Source organism: Gorilla gorilla, chromosome X (genome assembly GCF_029281585.2).
Source record: "Gorilla gorilla gorilla isolate KB3781 chromosome X, NHGRI_mGorGor1-v2.1_pri, whole genome shotgun sequence".
Lineage (NCBI taxonomy): Eukaryota > Metazoa > Chordata > Mammalia > Primates > Hominidae > Gorilla > Gorilla gorilla.
Window position 1 is genome coordinate 20,142,221 of NC_073247.2, and position 19,499 is coordinate 20,161,719.

At 47.9% G+C, this 19,499-nt stretch overlaps 1 protein-coding gene across 3 annotated transcripts in view; it reads left to right on the forward strand.

Moving 5' to 3' along the window:
- The window catches only part of TBL1X (transducin beta like 1 X-linked), a 256,272-nt gene that overhangs the window by 210,687 nt on the left and 26,086 nt on the right, over positions 1-19,499 (forward strand). For all 3 annotated transcript variants that reach the window (XM_055377011.2, XM_063702810.1, XM_063702809.1), the window contains 6 exons: positions 9,973-10,118; positions 13,927-14,188; positions 17,515-17,647; positions 18,049-18,190; positions 19,085-19,148; positions 19,258-19,355. In XM_055377011.2, the coding sequence (XP_055232986.1) occupies positions 9,973-10,118; positions 13,927-14,188; positions 17,515-17,647; positions 18,049-18,190; positions 19,085-19,148; positions 19,258-19,355 (845 nt within the window). The remainder of the gene's footprint in view (positions 1-9,972; positions 10,119-13,926; positions 14,189-17,514; positions 17,648-18,048; positions 18,191-19,084; positions 19,149-19,257; positions 19,356-19,499) is intronic.

A 19,499-nucleotide genomic window follows, 5' to 3' on the forward strand; every position in this document is an offset into this window, starting at 1 on the left:
GGAAAAATAATACATTGGAAAAAACAAAAATAACAATACAACAATTAAGATAATACATATATTTTTAATTTTTAAAAATGGCAGTTTTATTAGAGGAAGTATGAAAATATGAATTAAGGTTGCAATGAGCAGCACAGCAGAGAAGGGGCTGCCTGCCCTCCTCCCCCCGCCCCATATATATTTCGTGTGTGGGACAGGGTCTCACTGCATTGCCCAGGCTGGAATGCAGTGGCATGATCTTGGCTCACTGCAGCCTCAGCCTCCTGGGCTCAAGCAGTCCTCCCACCTCAGTCTCCCCAAGTAGCTGGGACCACAGGAATGTGCTACCACACCCAGCTAATTTTTCGTAGTTTTTATAGTGGCAGTGTTTCACCATGTTGCCCAGACTAGTCTCGAACTCCTGGGCTCAAGCGATTAACCCACCTTCGCCTCCAAAAAAGTGCTGGGATTACAAACAAGTGTGAGTCACTGCGCCTGACCTATTTATTGTTTTTTAAAGACAGAGTCTCTCTCTGTTGCCCAGGCTGGAGTGCAGTGGCACAATCATGGCTCACCGTAGCCTCAGCCTCCTGGGCACAAATGATCCTCCCGCCTCAGCCCGGCCCCCCCCCCCCCCCCCCCCCCCCCCCCCTCCAGTAGCTGTGAGTGCAGGCACGGGCCACCACACTCAACTAATTATTTTTATTTTTTGTAAAGATGGGGTCTCATTTTGTTGCCCAGTCTGGTGTTGAACCCCTGGCTTCAAATGATCCTTCCACCTCGACCTTGCAAAGTGCTGGGATTACAGGCATAAGCCACCACACCCAGTGCCAATCTTAGTTCTTTGCTCGTTATCTGAATTTTCACCATATTTGCATACACCTGGAGTATTTTCTTAAATTGAAACAGTTGCTTTTTAATTAGATATACCAATACCTATTAGTTTACGAGTTTCATTTAGTTCTATTGTTCGCATAACATACATTTAAATAGCTATTAAATTTCAAACATTTGCCCTCATGCTACTTAAAATTATTTTGAGTACCGTCAGAAATGTGGAGGCCACAAGAGAGTACTTGATGTCCAGGAATGCAGCAGTTGTCACCTTTTCTCCAGCAGCTTGAGAAAGGGCATAGAGTGCTATCTGAGCTGGATTTGAACCAGAAGTTTTTAGGCAAAGTAAGAAGAGCACTTCAAGAAAAATAAAGAGCAAACCCCAGTATTTTTGAGGAGAATGCGCCATCTTGGTGATGCGGACCTAGGACACATGATGGCAGGAAAGGAGGAAAAGATGCTGGCAAGTAGGGTTAGTGGCACATTAACACCAGCTGAGACACGGGAACCTGTCCAGTTAGAAGCCGTTGATTCATTGTTGAAAGATAAACCTGGACGTAGTGTGAGTAAAGGATGACCTGCCTGCTTGGTGAAAAATTAGTAACCACAGAGGTGGCTGTCAAAACCAACCAGCAACCAGGGAAAATGCTTATAGTGTGCTAGGTAAAAGAGAATAGGGATACAATATTCTGTGACTATGATGATTATACATAGAAATTAAGATGCACAGGCCAGGCGCGGTAGCTCGCGCCCAGCAAATAATCCCAGCACTTTGGGAGGCCGAGGCAGGTGGATCACCTGAGGTCAGGAGTTCGAGACCAGCCTGGCTAACATGAAATGAAACCCCATTTCTACTAAAAATACAAAAATTACCTGGGCGTGGTGGCATGCGCCTGTAATCCCAGCTATTCGAGAGACTGAGGCAGGAGAATCGCTTGAACCTGCGAGGCGGAGGTTGCAGTGAGCTGAGATCATGCCATTGCACTCCAGCCTGGGTGACAAGAGTGCAACTCTGTCTCAAAAAAAAAAAAAATAAAGAAAGAAAGTAATTAAGATACATAGAGAAAAGGGACTGGAAGAAATCCCCCAATGTGAGAACAGGAGTTGTGTTGATTGTTTAACAATGTGAGTTAATTTCTCCATCTTCCAAATTGCTTTCTCTTATATTCCCAAAGTCATATCTTGACTTTTGTTTGTGATTTGCAATGGTGCTATCCATCGTAAATCTCTGGTTTAGCATTCATGCTGTCTTCCATTTCCAAATATTGAATCCAGAATTCATGAGTGTTCCAAGGTGCTGGAGACCACACTGTAGGGCTGGAGGACATGAGCGTCTCTGAACCTAGCTCTTCCTAGTAGATGACTTGCAGCAGGAGCTGAGGCTTCTCCTGGCATCACCTCCACTACAATTCTCTGTGAGCATTTCCAGGAAGCAGCACCCCCTACCCTAGCCGAGGCCCCTCCAAGGTTGTCTCGTTGTCCTAGCCCACCATTGCCCTGGGAGGAAGTAGCCACATGAGTTTATGGCCTGAGTAATGCTTTTCCCTCCTGGATGCTCCCCACATCTAGAGGATATGAAAATGGTCTTGGCAAGGGTGCCTGGTCTGCGCTTGTCAGCGGCCTGAGCTGTATTCAGCCACCACCCTTGGGGTCCAGGCCAGATGTTATGGCAAAACCCTATTTTAACGAGATCCTTCTGGTATTTCTTTTGGACGCTGTCCGAGGCAGCTTCATTTTACGCTAAATTCCATGTTATGGTGGGTCATCGCAAACAGGTCTGCAGCACGTAAAAAGGTTCTCACTGCACTCTGTTTTCTGTAGCAAAATGTTGTTGGAGGTTAGGATGGGAGTTGAGGACTGGGCCTTGAGGATTTTTTTCATATAAACACATTAAAATGGAAAGCTGATATGAACACGTTCAGTGATATAGACTGCAAAGGCAAAAAGAATTCTCCCCAGCATATTTTTTTTTCTTTTTACCATGGATATAATTGGAGTTTACATATGATAAGAACTGCTTCTTGGGCAGAAAATGTAATCCTCTGGTGAGACTAATCCATCATTGTTGAAGTGAAGGGAACCGGTAGTGAATTCGCCCCACAGATGAAGATAGGATTTCTAATTCCCTCGCCTTTTCTGTTTACTGTTCCTAACTCTGTGAGAGTGTGCGTGTGTGTCTGTGTTTTCTTCACCATTTGATTTTTCATCCCGGCTCCCACTTCCTCATCCTTGGCCTCTCTCGCATCTTTGTTTTTATCACACCCTCCCCACCTCCACCACCTTGTCCCAGCACTGAGAGGAAAGTGGGCAGCTTTCCAGGCAGCTGCAGTCCTGCTGGAGAAACCTTTATGATCCAGGAAATATTGACTGAGGAGAAGTTGTGCTGACTCCGCTATGAATAAGGAGGTTGGAAAACTGTCAGCATTTGCAGAAACAAAAGGAAGTGCTACATGTACGTTTTGGTTTCATAATGACTGTATTGTAAAACCCCTTCCCTTTAGCCTACTAGATTGGACAAGTGTGTTAACCAGTGGCTGTTTGGTATCCATTGATCATAGAGCTAGACCAACAACCAAAGTTGTTTACCTCTCATAAGGTGGCTTTTGCAGGCGTGCCAAAATCATATTATAAAACTCCCAGCCACAAACTCTGACATGTATTTTCACTTCCTATCCAATAAGGGATATCCCCACCCCTTTACTCCCCGACTACTGTAGTCATAAAGGTACACTCCTAGTTCCTCCCTCTCTCTTTCTCAGCTTCTCGGTCCCCGTGTGTGATAAGGTTTCTTGTTGCCCTGTGTGGCATGGTGTGGCACGCCCCAGCATACTCCCTTCCTTGGGAACTGAGTAATAAATTCTTTCAATGGCATTAGCCTCTTTGTGTTGTCACTCAGTCACCTCCATAAATTAAAACCCTTCAGGTTTTGTTGGCACCGTAAGGTAATTTATTTTCTCTACATAGGATTTTAGAATTGAAAGGGACCTTGTAGATCATTGAATTCCACCTGTCCATGGGTCAGAAAAGGGAGCTGGGGAAACTGTTAGGGGGCAGATCCAGGCCTTGGAGCACCTGGTTAAATGTGTTCTCTCCATAAGCCTAAGAAATGGTACCAAATTCTTATGTCATTGCATCCAATATGGTCCTTCCTTCTTTCTTCTCTTCTGTTTCTTTCCTTTGCTCTCAAGACTGGTGTATCACTTTGTCTCCCAGGCTGAAGTAAAGTGTGTTTGTTATATTGCATTGGTTTTTTATTCGTATTATTATCATCATATTGTTTTTTGTTGTTTTTTTCTGGATATTTTTGATCTGTGGTTGGTTGAATTGGTGGACGCAGAACTATCGGATATGGAGAGTCAACTGTATATAAAATCAGGTCAGCACACTTTTCCTGTAGAGGAGCAGATAGTAAATATCCTCAGCTTTATGAGCCATGTGGTCTCTGTTGCACCTACTCAACTCTCCCATTGTAGTGTGAAAATAGCCATAGACAACACATCAACTCAGGGGTGTGGTTGTATCTCAATAAAACTTTATTTACACACACTGGCAGTGAGCCAGACTTGGTCTGTGGGCCTCAGTTTGCAAGCCCATGATCTAGACAATGCACAGATAGCAGATGGTGTCCAACAGCTTTGGATAGCTGTCAGTATTACAAGTATGTAAGTCTGTTAAATACTTAATAAAAATTCCAGTTTTAATGTTACAAATTGATACCCTTGGTATTTGTTTTAGCTGAAGATGCAAAACCAACCCCACAGCTGCCTGAGTATTAAATTCTACTTTTCTCTGCCAAATAAGCAGTATTTCTAAAGGCCAGTGATTGATAACTTAGCAGATTTTGCTGATGAATCAGGCCAACATTAGCTGGGCATAGTAGTTCACTGTATAACTCAAATGGTTTGTGAAGTCATTTGTGAGGGGTGTGGTTTAGCAGTGTCATAATTGCAAGAAACGCAATACATGTACTTGGTTTGTTTTAAATGTTTATGTTGCCTAGTTAGATGAGACAAATTCTTATACAGACTGTTTCCTCTCTTGTGAGACTATTACACGTTTTATTCCAAATGGACAGGACTTTACATGGAAGATCCTACCATCCTTTATAAAATGTCATCCTTTGTGTAAGCCTTTCAGTTTATCATGATTATACTCTTTTTTTTCTCCCTGGGAATAATTTTACCTCATCTGGTTATGTTCTGTTACTGTGTGTTATGTTATCTAAGGTCTATGACCAATTGCATGCAGAGGGTGGCTTGCTTTTCAATAGCAACAACCAAGAACCAAGCAGAAATGTAAGGAGAGTAGAGCTGGGGGTAGTGGCCTTTCAGGGTGTCAATTCCCCAACCATGGTGGGGTTGATGGGACAATATTGGAAACATTTTTGGTTGTTACAATGGGAGTGTGCTACTGGCATCTAGTGGGTAGAGGCCGGGGGTGCTGCTCAACATCGTACAATGCATGGGACTGTGTCCCCCACAGCAAGGAATGAGCCAGCCTAAAAGTCAGCCATGCTGTGGTTGAGAAGCCCTGCTGTCAAGAGATTCATCAGGAATACGCCTCCTAAGTAGGCGGCAAGCCTAGCGTCTTCAGGAATGTCTCTAGGCTAGCCTACTGGTGACACCAAGGACACTAACCCATCACCCTCACACGATCTTCCATCGAGGTACCACCAAGCTCTTTGTTCTCCTGCCCTTTAACTACTTCTGCACCTGCTGCAGGGGCAGTCCTTGGTGCTTCGTTTATCATTGACATTCTGGTCTTTGTTCCTACGGATGTCTTGTTGGGCAGAAGAGATGTGTTCAGAGATGCGGGAAAGCTGAGGAGGCACAAGGCACCGAAGTCTCACCACTCTGGCAGACTGCAAATGAATGCGCCCATTAGCCCTGGAGTCCAAGTGGGAGGGGTGAGATGCTGGCAGGTGTGGAGGCAGGCATTACCTTCTGCAGCACCCTGGCACCTGGTTCTGGCAACTGTGGCCTAAGAGGAAGTGGTCAAGCAGCCTCTAGTACATAGTCCTTGGGCATTGTCTTAGTATGGGCTGTAACCAATACCTTAGACTGGGTAATTTATATACAACCAAAGTGTATTGCTCATAGTCCTGGAGGCTGGGAAGTCCAAGATCAAGACGCCAGCAGATTTGGTGTCTGGTGAGGTCCTGTTTCACATGGATGGCTCCTTCTGTGTCTTATCATGGTGGAAGGTGCAGGGGAGCTTGCTTGAGCCTCTTTTATAGGGACACTGATCCCATTCACGAGAGTGGAGCCCTCATGATTTAATTGCTTCCTGAAGGCCCCACCTCTTAATACCGTCACTTTGGGGATTTGTCTCCCACATACAAATCTGGGGGGGACACAAACGTTCAGAACGTAGCAGGCATCTTCCTGTCCCAGAATGAATATCAGAACTAGCAAATATCCTAGCAGCCATTTCATCTGACATCCTTATTGTTCCAACAAGGAAAGCTGGGACAGCAACCTTTCCACTCACTGTGGTCTTCTCTCCATCAAATGTGTTGGGGGTCTGGCTGCTGTCCCATCTATGTGTCTCATCAGCGCCTCAAGGTACTTTTTATCCCTATACCACAGAGGAGGAAATGCAGGCCCAGCCAAATGAAGCGACATGGGCCAGGCACCCAGTGGCAGAACGAGGACAGAACCCAGCCATCCTGCCTGCTGCTGACATTTTCTCCATCCAGCCCTCCTGCTTGCCTTCATGAGACCACATGGCCAGAAATCAGTAAGAAAATCTTGCAAGCAAATGGACTGAAAAACCATTGCTCTAGAGGCCATGTAGAGATCCATTCTAAGAAATGCAGCTAGTGAAAATCTCAGCAAATAGGAGGACTTCTGTTAACCATGGCATGGAATGCACATCTCCCAGGTCTTTATGAAGGTGCCTAATTTCCAGTCATGACCTACCCTCTCCAAAAGAGGACCCAAGCTGATGAAAGACCTTCGAGGTACCCTTGTAGAACTTTATCCTGTGCATTTGTCATTGTGCATCTGCACAGGATATCCTTTCGGCAGACGACTTTCAGCTCTTTGCAGAAGTCTCAGACGCCACATCCTTAGTCCATCTTTACTGGTTCATCTCTTTGTTCCAAGAAGACTTAATTGAATGTGGATACTGTTGTCCACACGATCTAGAAATGAAATCTGTGTTGGAGGGCATAATCATGTAGAGAGATAAAGTTATACAGCCAAAACATGTACTCAACATTAAAAACCCAGATGAGAGAGAAATCACGGGCACACTCCCTCCGTGGGTTAGACTGAGCTTTGCACACCGTTCTTTGTGAGTTGCCTGAGCTGTACCCATGCTGGCTGCTGTTCAGAGCTGCCAGTGGTCTAGCTGAACAGCCAGGTGGAAATGGAGTCTGTGTCCATGCAGGGAATTCAAGAATTTTGGTTCCTGTGCTTGTGGGTGGGTCTTGGAGTGTAAAGTAAAAAGCGGAATCTTGGAGTCACATAGTCTACGGTTCACAGTTTAGTTCAGCATCATATCACATGATCCTTGGGCGGGTTACCTGATGTCTCCAATGTTCGTCCTTATGTGTGAAACAAAAACAGTACCAACTCCAAACAGCTGCTACAAAGACTGAGGTAGTGGACAGAGTGCCCAGGTTTGGTTGAAGATGGTGATGTGGTCAGAATCGGCTCTGTTTCACAGAGCATGTGACTGCAGGTACCAGTTCTGTGGCCCAGTGCTGCTTGCGGGAATGAATGAGTCAGAGTGGATGAATGAAATGTCCCAGGAGCACGAGACTTTCCTTCCACAATTGCTCTGTCAGCCATGAGGTCAGGTGCCATCATCAGCACATAATGCTGCATTCTGGTGCATTCGGTAGATGTTTCTAGATACTGTTTCATGGTGGCTAAGAGTGGTTTCTGGCGCCCAGGCTTAGATCTCAGCCCCACCCCTACAAACTGAGCAACAGGAAGCTGTCAGTTACCCTCAAAAGATCTCAGAGACTGATTCATCAAGGGGAAAGCGGCAGTGACAGAATGATGCTGAGAGGCTTGAAGCCATTTAGTAGGAGCCACGTGAGTGGCCCCCATCAGCCGTGAGAGTCATGATGTCTATGAGAGAGGAATCACTGTGGCCCAGAGTAGATGAGGAAGATTCCATGTAGTGGATCGTCAAGCCAAGAATGCAGTGAGGTCCTGCTTTATCCATTGACTGGGGTTTTTCTCTTCCACACTTTGCCAAAGACCTCAATGATAAAAGCTTGCAGGTAAAACTCTGTATAGCATTGGCAGAGAATAGAGTCGTTGGTGAACCCAAGGGTGGGTTGCTTCATTTTGGTAGGAGTGGGTAGGGGAAAAGGAAGGTGGATAGAGAGAAAACAAGTTAGAAGGAAAAGGTAAGGTTGTTATAAACAGCCTTGGCTTATATCCTCCAAAAACACAGGGGCGGAGGAACCCTTGGGGATAGGGGAACCTGGAAAGGGGTCCTTTGGAACCTAATGTAGGCAGTTATAGTTCTATAAAGAAATATGCAAGGCTCTGTGCAATTGATTGTAAAATTAATAGCAGCTACCCTATTACTCTGTTAGATAAATCTCAACTACACATTTGATATGTTCTTTACAACCTGGCAGTGGGGACAGAACAGAGGGTGGATTGAGGAGGAGGGAGAGTAGACAGAGAAAAGTGAAGTGTAAGAAAGCAGCAAGGAGAGCACAGCGCAGAGCTCATCTCCTGGAGGAACATTCCCATCTGGTGAGTGTTTTGTTTATTGCAAGGTCAGTTTGCATTTGGATAAGACGAGGCAGAAGGGCACTGATATGGAAGCAGAGGGAAGCCGGCTGCCACTGGCCCCCCATTGGCTGAATGAAAGACGGCGGAAGGGAAGCACCTGTCCAGCAAGGCTGACAGTCCTGCCTCCTGGGATAAGCAGATTCTCATCCTGCAGAGTGGTCTAACCAGGGAGGTAGAGTGGCTGCTTTCCGAACTCCCTGCTTCCTGCTCATTTGCCTCATGCATGGAAGATGTAAACAGTGTGAGAGTTGAAAGCCACACCATGGGAATGCCTTGGTGTCCACCCCACCTGTTGCCAGGGACCGAGCCCTGGGGGTCCATGTTCGTCACACGAGATCCCCCCATGATGTCCACCTCCCAAGGATTTCAAGCTCCTGTGCACCCCCAGGCCGCCTCTGCACCAAGAAAAGTGACCCAGCCCTGCCAGGCGGGGTTGCCTGTTTTAGGAAACTCCCTGCAGCAGCCTAGGCTTGCTGGCAGTGGGATGCCACCTCCCTCTCTCTCCTTGATGAAGAAGGGCTGTCGCAGCTTCCTCATCACCCCCAGACCTCCACATAGATGCCCTGCACCATTGCCTTCTTTCCTTGAAGCAGGCGCCATCCACAAGAGCAAGGCATGGCTTTCTGTGTATTCGGTCCTGACCCCCTTCCCAACAGCTTCATTCAAGAGCCTTCATCCAAAGCTGATCTGAAAACACCTTTAAATTGCCAAGCATCATTGATAGCAGCTTCCTAGAGCGGCAGTGAAAGAGATGCACTGGGGGAGGAGAGGAAAAGAGCCAGCATCAATTAGCAAAGAGAAAATTCCCAGTGTTTTGAGAAAATGACTCAGTGCCACACCAGTCAGTCCAGAACGGCCTCTTCTCCGTCTTCAGTTGTTGAGTTGTGATACACTTGCCCCGCGTGCCAGGAGCACTCAGGGTCAGCGTTTGCTGTTCCCTCATCTTGGGCTGAAGAAAGGTGCCCTGTGTGCTTTCAGGGGGTGACACAGAGAGGCTTCAGCGTGAGCTTCTGCACAGTCTTAGGAACCACGGAGTTTGGGGGGGGAGCCTGGAGCCAAATTTGAGTAACAGAAATGTCCAACCGGGGTATGCAGGGCAAACTATTGTCTGTTCTGCTTTGTTCTTAATAACACTGAAACGGTTCTACCATTAAAGTCCCTTGTTTCATCACATACCAACCCTGGTCTTCCTGGGTCTGAAGTCTCTCCCTCTCTCCCTGCCCTTTCCCACCTTACTGAACCCAAATCAGAAGCATCCCTGGGCATTCTGCAGCCGTGTCTGTCCCTGCAAATTAAGTGTGTTTGAAGTCTGCGGGCCACCTTCAGATCTCAATGGCTGCACCTCCCTCCTTCAATTCGGGTCTCACTCAACCTCATCTTTCCCCTCTTGCCACAGGTTTTTCCCACTCGGCTTTCACATTTGGGATTGAGAGTCACATCAGCCAGTCCAACATCAATGGGACGCTAGTGCCACCGGCTGCCCTCATCTCCATTCTCCAGAAGGGCCTGCAGTATGTAGAGGCCGAGATCAGTATCAATGAGGTACGTAGCTGCTGGGCCCAGCCCCCAAACAGCAGAGCCCTGGGAAGCTGCAAGAGCTTGGAACACATTGGAAGCTAACATGCATTTCCCTCAGGCATTTGGGATTAATTCCACGGCAGGGTGCAGTGGCTCATGCCTGTAATCCCAGGACTTTGGGAGGCCGAGGCAGGAAGTCTGCTTGACCCCAGGAGTTTGAGACCAGCCTGGACAACATGGTGTAACAGCATTTCTACAAAAAACAATTTTTTAATTAGCCCAGTGTGGTGGTACGCACCTGTAGCCCCAGCTCTCGGGAGGCTGAGGTGAGAGGATCAGATCACTTAAGCCTGAGAGGTTGAGGCTGCAGTAAGCTATAATTGCACCAGTACACTCCAGCCTGGGCAATGCAGTGAGACTCCATCTCTAAAATTTAAAAAAAAAAAAAAAAAAAAAGAAGAAGAAGAAAGTAAGTTGGGTTCTTTTCCACTTTGTGTTAATACCGGTTGTGTGGACACACAGCAGCAAGTTTCCAGTGCCCCTCCCACATGGCTCTGTGTTTTTGACTTAAATGTAGAATCACTGGCTGTTAGTTGATGTAAACACTTACACCGCCACATCTGAAAAAGATGCGGCAGATCTTCAGCTGCTCTGGGCTTCGGAGTGGACGTTTGCCTTGCACTTATGCAGACTTGCTGTCTCTTCTTGATTTCTGGAGCAGGTTGGTTAGAGAGGGGCCCCACACATGGTCAGGTGGAATCTGTATTTCAGCAGAACCCGGCAGAGGGCATCACCAGAGGCTGCGTCAGGGCAGAGAGGTGATGGCTGTGGTGTTAACGAGGATCTCAAGGGATGCTTTCATTACCGGGCTCGTTGTAGAGCAGATGGGGTAGGAGGATGGAAAAATAAATGCACATTAAAACTGTGCACTTGGCTTGGAACCCCTCCCACTTTTTACATTGGTCCACAGTGAGCAGTTGTGCCAATTTTATACCAATTTTGGTTTTAAACCACACGCGTCACCCTCTCTTGTCCCCTCCTATTCTGGTCTCATGATTCTGCAGTGAAGATCCCCTTGACTTCTGGGGAATAATGGGATCCACAACCTTTCTTGCCGCCTTCACCTGAGTCCCTATTTTATTTTTAGAGACTGAGTCTCACACTGTTGCCCAGGCTAGGGTGCAGTGGCACAATCATGGCTTACTGCAGCCTCGACCTCCTGGGCTCAAGTGATCCTCCTGCCTCAGCCTCCCAAAGCACTGGGACCACAGACAGTCCCTGTTACTGATTTCTCAGTCCCCTGCAGCTTCCTCCCTCTGCTTCTCTTTTTCCTACTCTGACCCAGGCGCGTGATTCTACTGAACTTTTCCATACTGTACCGTCATCCATCCCACCTGGCAGTCACATTCTTCCAGGATTCCCTCTGTCCCGTCTTTCTGGGAACTGGTCTTGCCCTTACAAACCTTTCTCCTTCACAGCATGTTACACTGCTTTAAAAAAACTCTTTTAGAAGATCACAAACTAATATATCCTGTTCTCTTTTTCTTTTCTTTTCTTTTTTTTTTTTTAGACAGGGTCTCTCTCTGTCACCCAGGTGGGAGTACAGTGGTACAATCATAGCTCACTACAGCCTCAACCTCCTGGCTCAAAAGATCCTCCTGCCTCAGCCTCCTGAGCAGCTGGAACTTATAGGTACACACCATCACATCCAGATAATTTTTTTATTTTTTGTAGAGATGAGGTCTCGCTGGTCTTGAACTCCTGGGCTCAAGTGATCCTCCCGCCTTGGCCTCCCAAAGTGCTGGGAGTACAGGCGTGAGCCACTGTACCCAGTCCCTGTTTTCTTTCTTGCACTTCTGCCTGCCATTTTTCGCAAAGCTGTGGCTTTCGAAACTCTGGTGTTTTTTCCTCTCTTGTGCTCCTTTTTCCCTGGCAAACCCCTTCACACTGTGTGCCCGGGATCTTCCACTGACTCCTTCTGGCCCTGTCTAGTTTCCTCACTGCAAAACACACACGTGTGTATGTAAGAGGACATGTTTCCAAGGTCCAGCCAGCCCTCAGATCTCAAGGCGCCTGTGACTCTGTTTTTCTCTGCTCATTGCCTTCTACCTCTCATCTGTTGAGAAGCCTTCATAGTTGCCTTCCCTCGGCACTCCAGATTCCAGCACTCTAGGGGCTAATGAAAGACTGTCCCATTTGTCACAATGGTTTCTAATCATTAAAAAGTGAGACGCCAGGGGCGGTAGCACACAACTGTAATCGCAGCACTTTGGGAAGCCAAGGCAGGAGGGTTGCCTGAGGCCAGAAGTTCTAGACCAGCCTGGCCAATATAATGAGACCCTATCTCTACATAAAATAAAAAAAATTAGCCAGGTGCAGTGGCACATGCTCGTAACCCCAGCTACTCGGAGGCTAAGGCAGGAAGATCAGTTTGGTCCAGGAGTTTGAGGCTGCAGTGAGCCATGACTGTGCCCCTGCACTCCAGCCTGGATGACAGAGCGAGACCCCGTCTCTAAGGAAAAAAGAGAGACAGTGTGCCCGCGGAGTTTAAATGAGGACATGTTGTTACTACCTTGGACAGTTACCGCGTTTTGTCATGGGCTTGTTCATTTGGGTGTGAACATATGAAGGAGGAAGGGGGTGTGGGAGCGTCTTGACCCATCGGTCACCATTGTCCACTCCATGGCCAGAATCAAGGGCCAAGAGTGCCTGAGGAGGTGATGCAGCTAGTTCTTTACATAGGTTGTATTGTTTTCTTTATTTTGAATATTGTCTTGTAATCAGAAATCATCTGGAGTGATGTTTCATTTAGTTATTCTTCAGCTGAAACCTGAGCCTTTCAGTTCTTCCTCATTTCTGAAGTAATTCAGGTTCAGAGCATATAAACATGTGTTTGCACATCCAGATACAACCCCAAGGCTTATTGAGGTTCACCTGATTCGAATATTTGGCGTGTTTCACAAGGAAAGAACCTCCTGCTGTATTTTTAAACGTGTGCGGAAAGTTTTCCATGGTAAACGGAAATCAGAGAATCAAAGAATGGTCAAAAAAACATGAATCAAAACAAAATGATGTCAACTGTGTCATGGCTATAGTTAGTCTAACCCTGAACCCAAGGAGTCATTTCAAGTAGCAGCAAGTGCCTATTTTATTAAATCCCCTGGACAGATGGACTTGGAATGCAGGCCTAAATGCTGTGTGCATCTCATTTGGGCTCTGCTTCTGAAGCGTTACCCTCCAATATAATGGATGGTCATTTGCAGAGATTTTGCACAGTCGCGATAGCACGTGGGCAGGTCTTCTCCACCGCAGCACTCAGTATTTGGGGCTGCATGTTTCTCTATGGTGGGGCCATCCTGGGCACTGTTGGATGTTGAGCAGCATCCCTGGGCTCCACCCACCAGATGCCAGGAGCACCTCTCCTCCCTTAGTTGTAACAGCCAAAAAAGTCTCCAGACGTTGCCTAATGCCCCCCAAGGAGTCACAGTCACCCCCCGCCCCCGCCATGTTGAGAATCGTGCCATCAGGGATAGCACTTTCTGTCAAGAATAAATGGCCTTTTTGTCCTCAATGTCCCAATTGGGTTTGACACTCAGAACAACCATCACACTTAGTTCTTACCAACAGTTTGTCGTGTCCCCTTCCCTGCCCACCATGGGATCCCTTCACCCCAGGCTCCAGGTCCATGCCGCTTCCCCCGTGGCCCCCTGGTTGCTGGGAGCCAGCTGTTTACGCCCCACTTCCCTGCGCTTCTCCTGCCCAGAGAGCAGAGGCCATTCCCAGAGGCCTCACCCCCGTGAGCTGACAGCTGTACCTTGGCTTGCTTCCCCAGGATGGCACAGTGTTCGACGGCCGCCCCATAGAGTCCCTGTCACTGATAGACGCCGTGATGCCCGACGTGGTGCAGACGCGGCAGCAGGCATTCCGAGAGAAGCTCGCTCAGCAGCAAGCCAGTGCGGCGGCGGCGGCAGCAGCTGCGGCCACGGCAGCAGCGACAGCAGCCACCACGACCTCAGCCGGCGTTTCCCACCAAAATCCATCGAAGAACAGAGAGGCCACGGTGAATGGGGAAGAGAACAGAGCACATTCAGTCAGTGAGTGCAGGGGCTCTGGGAGTTCGGTGGGCCTCTCTGGGTTCATTGTTTTCTTCTTGGGCAAATCCGAATGCCTTCTTAAAAACCTGCCTGCTATAAATGTCTTAGAAGCTGCTCTCTAGTGTTTGCTTACGATCTGGCCGGAAGAACTTCCCGTTCCATTTTTTCCATCACAACCCTTGGACCTGACCTTCTTTACCCTCGTCTTCAACTTTAGGAAATCGTGCTGCGCCTGCTAATCTGAGAACTCTCATGTAACACATTATTGCCCGTGATAAACAAAAGTGTTTCATTCATGGACACCTTTAGTCTCAGCCTCCAGCCTTCCATGTTGAGGGTTTTTGGCCAAATTATGGTATAATTATTGAGCTTGCAGTTCCTGCCAAGGGCACTGGGCCCCAGAGACTGGGCATAGGCTTATTTGGTCTTTGCAAAACCCCAGGACATCAGTCCCTGTTAGGTGATTGCCTGTGAGTATGTGGCCAGTCAGACAGAGAGCCCAAAATTCTACCCAGAGAACCTGCTCCACTTAGACATACTGCTCTATACACCCGTAGGGACGCCACTTCAGGGTGCAAGTTCAGAGTGAGCATATGTGCCGTGCATGGCGCACCGTGTGTGCGCGTGCACTCGCATGCGCAGGTATGCATGTGTGCATATGTATGTTGTACATGTGTATATCTGCATGTGTATGTGCCTGTGTCTGTGTGCAAGTGTGTATGCATGCGCGCGTGTGTGTGTGCGTGCGTGTATGTGTGCATGCACGCGTGTGTGCGTGTGCACACGTGTGTTCCTGTGCGTGTGTGTGCGCACGCACGCACACCTGTGCATGGTGTAGTGTATGTGCATGTGTGTGTGTGCGTGCATGTGTGTGCACACGCACACACCTGTGCATGGTGTAGTGTATGTGTGTGTGTTCTTCCTTATTTGAAAGTTGTTGCCCTCGGAGCAGCCATGCAGCCCAGCAGTCCTTGAAGATCGAGCTGACTATGACGTTGCTGTCTTACCTGGTACGTCTTGGCTCCACAACTTCCTGGTGTGTAGAGAGCCAGCCGGCTGCCTCTGATGAGGCTGCAGCCCGAGCGAAGCCCTGTGACAAGTTACCATCCACAGGCACCAACTAAAAAATTCTTGGAGAAGCAGATCCAGCATTTAATGGAAGGTTCACAGATTGTTAATAACGTTTCTATTGCAATAGGGTGACAGAAAGGCCACCTACCTCAGGTAAAAGGAAAAGACCTCTCACCAGCCTTCTATTGATAAGGTCCACAATTGTGGGGCAGGAAAAGAAGAGTCTGGCCCTCCTCCTCTGTGCATCTGGCCAGTTCACCCTGGTTGAACTTCTGGAACAGCCACCCCAACCCCCTTCTCAAACCCTGCATCTTGTGCCTGACCCACAGCCCAATCTATGGAGACAGGAGCGTTGGAAGGCCGCATTTTGATAAGAATGAAAATACTGGCTGTCACTCCTGCCTGGAGTTACCAGGCCCCCTGCCACTGCGGCTGGCTAAGATGCCAGTTTCCCTCTTGCCATCACCAGGGATAGTGGGTCTGCCACATGCAGAAAGATGTTTTTCCTCTCTTCCAGCCAGATGACACTTTCAGAGCATGGAAGAAACACCAACATTGAAGAGTCCCATTGTTGTTTGAATCTTTTGTATCAGGCTTCTCGAGCTAAGCAGGACCACCAGGCGTTTTATTTTTTACATAAACAGCACTCCTACTCAGTGACACGTAACCTAAGATCACATTGCTTCTGTTTCCTGGGTTTTCCACCAGAGCACCTTTACGAAAGACATATGACAAAGCATGCTCAATTCCTCACCGTATTGTGAAACTGTTAACCATGGCTAATTGTTTGATGATCAGGCTATATTGCTGCTTTCTTAGGAGCATAAACCAGGGTCTAGCAAACTTTCTTTACAGGGACAGACAGTAAATGTCCCAGGCTTTGAGGGTCATGCAGTCTCTGTCACAGCTGCTGAAGTCTGTCAGAGTGCAAAAGTCAGCTCAGGCTGCCGTAACAAAAGGCCACACACCAGGCTGTTTAAGAATTTGGTCTCACAGTTCTGGAGGCTGGAGGACCAAGATCAAGGTGTGGGCAGGGCTGGTTCCTTTGTGAGGCCTCTCTCCTTGGCTTGTAGAGACTGTCTTCTCTCCATGTCTTCACATGCTCGTTCCTCTGGTTGTGTCTGTGTCCTGATCTCCTCTTCTCATAAGGACACCAGTCCCACTGGGTTAGGGCCCACCCTTGTGACCTCCTTTTACCCTGCTCACCTTTTCAAAAGCCCTATCTCCAAATACAGCCACATTCTGAGGCCCCTGGAAATTGGGGCTTCAAGATATGAATTTTAGGGGGACATAGTTTAGCCCTTAACAGTAGCCATAGACAATTTGAAAACATGGGCAGTGGCTGTGTGCCAGTCACACTTTATTTATGCAGAAGCAGCCAGGGACTAGGTTTGGATCATGGGCTGTAGTTAGCTGGCCCCAGTTATAAAAAATAACTGTCACCCAGGCTGGGGTACAGTGGCACAATCATAGCTCACTACAGCCTCAGTCTCTTGGGCTCAAGTGATCCTCCCACCTCAGCCTCCTGAGTAGCTGGGACTACAGGTGTGCGTCACCAGGCCTGGCTAACTTCTTGTTGTTGTTGTTGTTTTTATAGAGATGGGGTCTTGCTATGTTGCCCAGGCTGCTGTTGAACTCCTGGTCTCAAGCAGTCCTCCCTCCTCAGTCTCCTGAGGCACTGGGATTTTAGGTGTGAGCCACTGCACTTAGCAAACTGTTTTTATTCCTCAATGAAATTTAGAGACTGTCAAAATGTAAAGAAACCTACAATATTTACTAAATTGCACTAAAGCCACGATTTCGTTAGAATCATCAGAGGTAGGCCGGGCGTGGTGGCTCACGCCTGTAATTCCAGCATTTTGGGAGGCTGGGGCAGGTGGATCACTTGAGGCCAGGAGTTTGAGACCAATCCTGGCAACATGGTGAAACCCCGCCTCTACTAAAAATACAAAAGTTAGCCTGGTGTGGTGGCACATGCCTATAATCCCAGCTGCTTGAGAGGCTGAGGCATGAGAATTGCTTGAACCTGGGAGATGGAGGTTGCAGTGAGCCGAGATCGTGCCACTGCACTCCAGCCTGGGCGACAGAGCAAGATTCCGTCTCAAAAAAAAAAAAAAAAAGAAAGAAAGAAAAGAAATCATCAGAGGTAGTATTATTTAGTACGTAAAAAAAATGTTTCTGGAAACAAAAGCGCCCTTTAAGTGTGTTTCTCTTGTATTGGTAAGCCACTTGTCTCTTTGTGTTTGCTGTGACAGATAATCACGCGAAGCCAATGGAAATAGATGGAGAGGTTGAGATTCCATCCAGCAAAGCCACAGTCCTTCGGGGCCATGAGTCTGAGGTGTTCATTTGTGCCTGGAATCCTGTCAGTGATTTGCTAGCCTCCGGGTAAGGATGTCAGGATGGGGGGCGCTCCAGAGTTGGGGAGATGGGAGATGCAAGCTGCTCTCCCTTCTCTGGAGTTCTGCCTAAAGGAACACACACTCCCCTTCTTACCCCAGTGTGTGGGCAGACCGAGGAATGGGTGGCTCTATGAGCCACTTCTCTACATGTCTCATATTGTGGAGAAGCCATAGTTCCAAGTCTTTTTCTCCATGTGGTGGTGAGGAACACAGCAGCACTTAAATTACCAAATGCAAAGATGGCAAAGAGGGAAACAGGGATCCAGAGGGATGAAAAAGACAGAAGAGCACGTGCTGAAGCTGCCCTCTGGCCAGAGAGCAAGCTGTGGAGAGCTTCTTATCCCATTTGAACCAAACACCAGAGGCTCCTGTGTTTTTATTCTGCAGATCCGGAGACTCAACTGCAAGGATATGGAACCTGAATGAGAATAGCAACGGGGGCTCCACCCAGCTGGTGTTGAGGCACTGTATACGAGAAGGGGGCCATGACGTCCCGAGTAACAAAGACGTCACCTCACTGGACTGGAATGTAAGCATCTTCCACCCCCTGGGCACTTTGAAATTGGTAAAATCGGCCAGCCACCAGGCAGGGGCTGCAGCGATGGACCCCATGCAGACATAGGAGGCAGGTGGTCCTGTGTGCTCAGCCCCCACTCTGATGGGCTGCCAGAGAGGTGTTCTTGGCTTCTTTTTTTATTTTGAGACGGAGTCTTGCTCTGTTGCCCAGGCTGGAATGCAGTGGTGTGATCTCAGCTCACTGCAACTTCTGCCTCCTGGGTTCAAGCGATTCTCTTTCCTCAGCTTCCCGAATAGCTGGGATTACAGGCTCATGCCACCACACCTGGCTAATTTTTGTATTTTTAGTAGAGATGGGGTTTCACCATGTCGGCCAGGCTGCTCTCGCACTCCTGACCCAATGTGATCTGCCTGCCTCAGCCTCCCAAAGTGCTGGGATTATAGGCGTGAGCCACTGCCCCCGGCCAGTCTTGGCTGCTAAGAGCTATTAACAAGGCTGCATTTGGCAGGCAGTGAGCTGTGTATTCAGTAGCCATATCTTTGCATGTGAGCATGCCTTAGCAAAATGAGCCTGTGGCCTCATGGTGGGAAGGTAGGCTGGGAGCCCCAAGGTAGTTCTTCTGGAGAGATACGTCGTGCAGCCCAGGAAAGGTGATTCTCCACCTTGGGATTTCAGCACCAGGTGTTCTGTTCATTGACGCATGGGATGCACACAGTTTGACTGCTTTTTATTTTCTGCAAGGTCTTACGATAGCTTTCAGCATGGTATTTTCAATTCTGTCATTAAAGAACACGCAGTGGCAAATGGTTCCAGTGTACCGGGATCCTGGGAGAGGCTCTCCGAGCTGCTTCGGTGCTGCCGCTCCTAAGTTGTTTTTGTGGGTTTTTGTCTCTTTCTGGCCCTCAGACCAATGGAACACTCTTGGCTACAGGTTCATATGACGGTTTTGCAAGAATATGGACGGAAGATGGTGAGTTCTGTGTCCCTCGTGCTGGGGTCGGGTAAGAGGAGCTGCCGAACTTAACCCTTGAGTGAACAGACCATGACATTGAGGTCAACATGTTTGTTTTTACTAACAGGTAACCTGGCCAGCACCTTAGGCCAACATAAAGGCCCCATCTTTGCCTTGAAATGGAACCGAAAGGGGAATTACATTTTGAGTGCTGGTGTAGACAAAGTGAGTATTAGCTGAAAATACATCCCTTTGATCTATAGGTGGTTATATATTTTTAATCTCAAAATAACATCGTGGTTTCTTGGAACTCGTAGGCTTTGTGCTTCCCCTTAAGAAATGAAAATGATGTGTTTAGGCTTTGTTTTT